This window comes from Buceros rhinoceros, unplaced genomic scaffold (genome assembly GCF_000710305.1).
Source record: "Buceros rhinoceros silvestris isolate BGI_N320 unplaced genomic scaffold, ASM71030v1 scaffold23829, whole genome shotgun sequence".
In the NCBI taxonomy this organism is placed as follows: domain Eukaryota; kingdom Metazoa; phylum Chordata; class Aves; order Bucerotiformes; family Bucerotidae; genus Buceros; species Buceros rhinoceros.
The window spans coordinates 17,148-23,848 of record NW_010432542.1 but is presented as its reverse complement, the minus strand read 5'-3'; the positions used below and the strand labels follow the sequence as shown (position 1 = coordinate 23,848).

The 6,701-nt window shown below is 57.1% G+C and overlaps 1 protein-coding gene across 1 annotated transcript in view; it reads right to left on the bottom strand.

The window, feature by feature from the left end:
• Positions 1–2,082: 2,082 nt before the first annotated feature.
• LOC104500220 (aryl hydrocarbon receptor-like) overlaps positions 2,083–6,701 on the bottom strand; it is a gene marked incomplete at both ends in the record, with an annotated part of 11,509 nt that continues 6,890 nt past the window's right edge. Inside the window, 6 exons of the mRNA XM_010143831.1 lie at positions 2,083–3,697; positions 4,393–4,534; positions 4,855–4,964; positions 5,078–5,280; positions 6,232–6,362; positions 6,648–6,683. Coding sequence (XP_010142133.1) covers positions 2,083–3,697; positions 4,393–4,534; positions 4,855–4,964; positions 5,078–5,280; positions 6,232–6,362; positions 6,648–6,683 — 2,237 coding nt within the window. The remainder of the gene's footprint in view (positions 3,698–4,392; positions 4,535–4,854; positions 4,965–5,077; positions 5,281–6,231; positions 6,363–6,647; positions 6,684–6,701) is intronic.

The following is a 6,701-nucleotide window of genomic DNA, read 5'->3' as shown; positions in this document are numbered from 1 at the left end:
ATTGCAAAGCTTTGGTGAAGCTGGAGGACATTCACCAGCAGAAACCCGCCTGTCCTTCAGGACGAGGGCTGCCTTGCACTGACCCTCCTGGGGACTAACGAACCCTGGGAGCCAATGGAAACAGTCAGGGATCCCAAAAACATGGCAAAACGCTCCAAAAAAATACACTCAGTTAACAGCAGAACTACAAAGTCTGCTGTGATGGAAAGCTGGCTCCCAGGCTTCATGGCACAGCATGGGATTTGCCACAGGAACATCAGCTCTTTGGCAGAGCCGCCTGGCTGGTGACAGAGAGCAATCCTTTTTTCTTTCCAGAGACAGTCTCCAAATGCCATTCAAAGACAGCAGCGAACATAAAAGGCCCAAACACTTCAAAGCTGACGCTCAGTACGATGCGCAGGTGGGATGGGCAGATGCTGACCCCACCAGGGAAACAAGAGCAAAGAAGTCAGGGGGGTAGGAGGAGAGATGGCAAGTGACAAATATACTCCGAGATCCTCTGGCTGACCAACACAACTCTTGAACCCCATGGGATAAAGACAAGGCTGCACGTGCCAGCTGCGCTGCATCGCAGCCCAGCCCACTCCTGTGCCCCCTGGAAATCTGCCCTCCAGCCCTGCTGCCTGCCCAGGCCAGGGACACCTCCACGGGAGCAGCACGTGGAGCCTCGGAAGGGGCAGTATGGTGGGATGTTGATAAAAAAATAATTTAAACCAGAAAACCCATCTGAGCCAAAGCAGCCAACACCAAGAGCGCTGGTAGGACGTGTGTGGCAGGGGGAAGGTTTGTTCTCTGCAACTTGAAGGCAGCTCCTTCACCAGGGCATAGTCCTGCTTTGTCCGTCTCAGTATTTCTTTCCTAGAGACAGAAGTCACCGCTGGAGACATGAGGGTGATCTGGCAGTGCTTCTGCCCTGGGCTGCGGCTGGCAGTGGGGAGCCAGGCTCCCCCCCAGCACTGGGTGGTCTGCGGGGAGTCCCATGGGAGAGTCGGGCAGAACACAGCTGCTTTCAGGCTAGGAGAAGAGAGAGAAAACAGAGCACTTGGCGGAGTTTTACTGGTGCTGGTCAGGCTCATTCCCAGAGCAAGCTGGCAGGAGTGGGAGCACGTCTGCTCTTGCTCTACCACCCCCAGTGGTGAGCTTAGCAGTGACTCCATACACAACCCCACACCCACTCAGGAAACTGATCTGTAAATCACAGGTTCCTGGACTGCGTCTGAACGAAGCACCTGGGCCTTGCACCCTTACTGCACACCTCTTGGCAAGCCAGAAACACACCAGCCATGTGAGGCAGCCACCAAGCTCTAGAAATCACATCTACGCATTGGCACATCTGCTCAACCCCTCCAGGGATGGGGACTCCATCACCACCCTGGGCTGGGTAAGCAGGGAGGCAGGACAGTCCCTGCCTGGCTGGGGAACCATCACCGCAGGGACGGGCTCCTCTAGGACCTAGAGCACCTCTCTACGCTACCAGCCCCAGCCCAGGAAGCGATGGTCATGGCATCTGCATCAGGGAGAGGGAAAAGGGCCAGGCAGCTTTCATGCCCCAGGCCCTCCCCGAGCAGCCCGGTTTGGGCTGCTGGCCCCAATCCCAGGGGAGTCACTTGTGAGGACAGTCTCGAAGGGCACTGTGACATCAGATCCAATGCTGCCTTGAGATGCCGGATGAGCCCCAGCATACTGGATGGGCTCTCGATAGGGACAGTGCATAGGGCCTGGGGACACTTCCACAAAGGAAAGACCTGCTGGTACAGCAGATCTTCCTCTCACACGTGCTCTGTACCACCCATCAAAGCTTACCGGTACATGGCTGGAATTCCTCCCTGGACAGAACTAGCAGTTAAACAAAGCATAGGGACATCAGACCCAGAGACAGCCACTTACTAAAGGGAAGAGCCCACACTCCAGTCTTTCGCTCTTCAACTCTCAGTGCTAAGAAGAGCTCCTCCTGGCCATCCACCAGCTACAGCAAGGCAATTCCTTGCTGGTCCTACCGACCAGCCAGCATGTCCCTCCTTGTGCTGAGACCCCCAACAACAGTCCAGGAAATGCTGGGCATGGGAGCGGAGAGGCCCTTACCCTGTGCCTGCTCTCCTGGCCCAGCGTAGAGGCGCACGTCCCGTAGGAGCTCACAGTTGTCTCCAGTGGGTTGCTGATGCTCCTGAGGCGCTCTGCTGCCGAGCTTGGAAGAGAGTGCTGGGACACGGAGGGAACAGCGCTCAGCTGCTCCTCAGCAACAAGCTGATACGAGGAGGGGGAGAAAAAATTGGAGTATGGAGCCATCTCTTCCTGTGACCTGCCGCTGCCTGCAGTTTCCACGCTGCACAACCCATTCAGGTTCATGTGCACCACTGGCACGCCAGGCGCTGGATCCAAGCAGCCCTCCTGCTGGGAGATCAGGTCTTGGCTGATGCCATGAAAACCAGGTTGAGCTGAGGACCCCAGGAGCGGGGAAACATAGTCCTGCCACTGGCCAGGGCTGCTGCTGGGAAGGAGCTGTGAAGCAGTGTCAGGGCTGTGACCGCACAAGCCATTCATCACCCAGTGACGGGGCTTCGGTTGGCTGGGTGGTCCCGCATGGCCTTGGCACTGGCTGGGCAGGGAGAAGGACTGGCAAGCATCCCTTTGGGTGGGATGCATGGCTGGGAAGTCACCTGCCAGCTGCAGAGCCCTGGGTGGCTCCTGCGGGCAGGGGGCTCCTGGGGACGGGCCAGGCACTTTGTCCCACAGGGTGCCCCGTGCTGGTTGGATAAAGCAGAGCTGACCCTCCTCCTCAGCTGGCCTCCACCGCGAGCCGTCAGCCAGCTTGTCCTCCTCATCTGCCACAAGCAGCAGCGGGGGTGGGTGTCCTGGTCCGGTGTGGAGGGGCTGTTCCCCCAGGGGAGCAGGGGGCTGGCCCACAGCAACGCTGGGCTGCAGCACGTGCTGGGGCAGGTAGTGAGAGGTCTCGCTTTCTGCATGGGCCTGGTACGTAGCAGTGCCTCCACGTGGGCTCGGGGACATGCCTGGCAGGGGACAGACCTGTTGTCCTCCCTCGTGCTTGCTCACCAGAGTGGCGTGGATGTAGGATAGAATCTTATTGCTGGCGAGGCATTTGTTCAGGGATGGAGTGTGGTCATGGTCCGTGTTGACCATCACCATTTTCTCATCGAGCAGCAGGAGCTCCAGGTCCTCAGCACTCAGCCCCAGGCCCTCCAGCGCACTGAAGAGCTTGTTGTTGGAACAGCTCTTGTCACTCTTAATTGAGAGTGAGTCCAGGGTGGGCAAGACAGGGTCCTCCTGCTGCAAATCCACCAGCTCCTCTCTGCGGCTGCTCCCCCTTGAAGAAACTGGGGCAGTGCCCCTACTCCAGGCATCTCTTCCTGCATCCACCAAGGACACATCCTTGAGGTGGTCCACAAAGCTGCTGCTGAAGGCGTGGTTCAGTGCAGGAGCTGGACAGGAGGTGTACACCTCCGCATCCTGTCGCATCACAGCACCCAGCAGAGAGCTGGGGTCAATGCCATTCTTCTGCCAGCATCCCCCATGGCTGTGGGAGGCCTTCCTGGACTTGCTGGTTTTCCCTTTGCTCTGGAAAGGGTCAGAGCAGCCCAGAGGAGGGTAAGAGCTTTGGTATAAGAGTGCTTCTCCTGTAGCAAAGGTAAAGGGAAGGTGCATGGACCGTTTCTGAAGGTGCTCTCCTCCTTCTTCATCTCTGCAGGGCAGGAAGAGGAGACCATGGCTTGCACGTGCACAAACACACCCACAAAGTGCTTCTGCAGCGGGTAACTGTGATTCCCACAGGCCAAAGCCCCTTTGCTACAACCAGCTTGCATGTACCGGGCAGAACCACACACGCAGATACTTATGTGTGCAAATATGTACGTGCAAACACACACACACCTTTTGCATACACGCGGATAAAAACCACACATCCTTAGCACAACCAAGAGGATCCTTCAAACACAGACAGAGCTCTGCCAGACCAAGGCACACCGTTTCCCTGCTCACCTACGCTGCAGCCACTCCTTAGGACAAGGATGTTGGACTGCTGCCGTATGGCAGCTGCATTTGAGGTCCTTGCTGTTCCTGCACCCATGTGTCCCCGCAGCTGCTGAGAGCAGCCACCAGTCTCCCTGGAGTAAGACTGGACCAGTGCCCAGGGCTCTGGGGCAGGGATGTGAAGAGCAGGGCACTGCTCAGTGCTCTCCTGCACTTGTGGGGTGGCCTTGCAGAGGGGGATGTGGCTGAGCAGCATCAAAGTGCAGTATCCTCCAGCTGCTCCTTCAAAATGCACAGGAAGCAACAGCGGATTGAACACTTCCCTGCTTGGGGCATCCCAGAGCCTGCGTGGATGGACAAAGCCAGCCTGTCCCCATCCCAGCCTGGGCTGACCCAGACGGCACTTACCCGAGAGGTCTCTGCGTGACAATGATGTACTCGGGCTTGCCGCTCTTGTAGACAAGCCGCGCATTGGCCTGCACCCACTTCCAGCCATTCTCCTTCGTCAGCAGGCGGAAGACCGTCAGGCCACTCTCGCCCGTCTTCATCACTGCTGGGAGCAAGCACATGTGCCGAGCTCTCAGCATGTCACCTGGACATGCTGCTGATACCAGCTGGGATAAGCAGATGGAGTGACAGCAGTAGCATGTCTGGCATGTGCAGGGGACACCATCTCAGCTAAACACCCCTGACCACACTCCACCCTAAGCTCTCTGCATTGACAAGAGCATCCCAGCCCAGCACAAAGCAAAGCGTCCTGTGGGGAAAGAGCTGCCGGGTGCCACATGGCAGCTGATGGAGCTGCCGATAGTCCCAGCCCGCTCAGCAGCCTCAGAGGTGGGCACAACCAACAAGAAAAGGGACTCTTACTCCTGACGTGGTTCTCGGCACAGTACAGCATGTCGGCAGCATGGACAAACTGGTAGCCGGTGCCACACATCCGCAGCTCCGCCTCGGTGTAGCCCAGAACAATCTTTCCCCTGCGGGAGAAAGAGAAGGTGACCAGCTCAGAGGCAGACATCGCCCAGGCATGGTTTGGAATGGCACGCTGGAAGCCCCCAGCATCGCCCCTCAAATCAGCTCTGCTGCTTACTTGGCATCACACGCCAAGGGGGTGAAGTCCAGCTTGTGCTTTGTCCTGAAGATCATGTTCTTGGTTCGGATCTGCAGGATGGACGGGGGCTGCAAGGGCGTGGAGATAGCAAAGAGAGCGAGCTGTGGGGGCAGTGCGGACCCGTCTTCAGACCTTTTGTTCTGCCCATGAAGGAATTTCAGCCTGCCCTGAAGGTTTAATGCCTGGCAAGAGAAGAGAAGTTCAGTGTCACACAGAAAACTGGATGGAGAGAGAAGAGAGGGAGGAGCGCTGCATGGAAAACAAGCCGTGCAGGGTTGATGCAAACAATCCCTTGCAACTCCAGTGCTCCCCACTAAAATAAGACAGAAGACCAAAGGGATGCTATGCTGAGCTCCCCGCAGCAGCCCACTGCCTTCTCCCTGTGCAGCTGTTTATTTTCCAGCCTAAAGAGGGATGAGAGGGAGAAACAGGGTCATTACACCTGTGCAGGTGAAGGTAAGAACCCCACCAACATGGAGCAGAGAGGAGGGATGGATCCCACCTACGTGGTCTCAGACATGCCATAACACAAAAACCTATCAGACTGTGTGGAACTTATCAATGGGTTGATCTTATCAATACCCAAAGGGCAGGAATCAAGAAAACGGAGCCAGACTCTTCTCAGTGGTGCCCAGGGACAGGACAGAGGGCAACAGCACCAACTGGAACCCAGGAAGTTCCATCTGAACATGAGTAAAAAATTCTTTGCTGTGAGGAAGCCCTGGCCCAGGCTGCCCAGCGAGGCTGTGGAGTCTCCTGCTCTGGAGAAATCCCAAAGCTGCCTGGACACCATCCATGGCAACCTGCTCTAGCAGCGGGTTGGACTGGATGATCCCCAGAGGTCTCTTCCAACCCCTGACATTCTGTGATTCTGTGAAGAAAAGCACTTTTGTTCAAAATTCAGCACCTCTGAGAGGAACAAAACCCACATGGAGAGGTTGTAGGTGCAGACCAAACCTATGACAAATGGCAGCAATATCTCCTTGTTGGGACAGGCGGGTGCTGCACGTGGCAGAAAGAAGCAGTGGGTTTTTCAGGGCCAACTTCTATGCTCCAGCAGTGGCATGGACCCCTCAGAGTGAGCCCACACCCCTCCTGCTGTGGGGGTTGCAGCACAGGGGGGCTGTACTCACCAGGAAGCCAGAGGAATTATCCAGGAGGCAGCGGAAGCGGCACACGAAGCTCCTTTCCAGAAAGGAGGAGTTTTCTGGGGGCAGCTGATCCACCTTGTAGGTGACAGCAGAAGAGCCGAGACTCTTCTCCCCTGTGGGAGAGAGGGACTGGGAAAGGAGCAAGCAGGGGTCCCCACAGCAAGGGTTGGGGGTCTCCAGCAAGGGCTGGAAGTCCCCAGCATCAGGGACCAGGGCAGTTTGCAGAGCACAGCAACACAAGCCCATGGAAAGCTACAGTGTTTGGTATGAACCTGTGGCTCGAGCCACAAGGACACGAGTCCCGCATAAGCGGTGGCAGAGAACTGGGCTCCCCGATGTACTTGCGGAGCTACATGCCTTCTGCTAGGCGGGATGCCTGGCTCCCAGCCTGCGTTTACCTTCTGGAGAGGGCTCACCCTCGGGTGGGTTGAGGGCCCAGTGGAGGTTGCGTC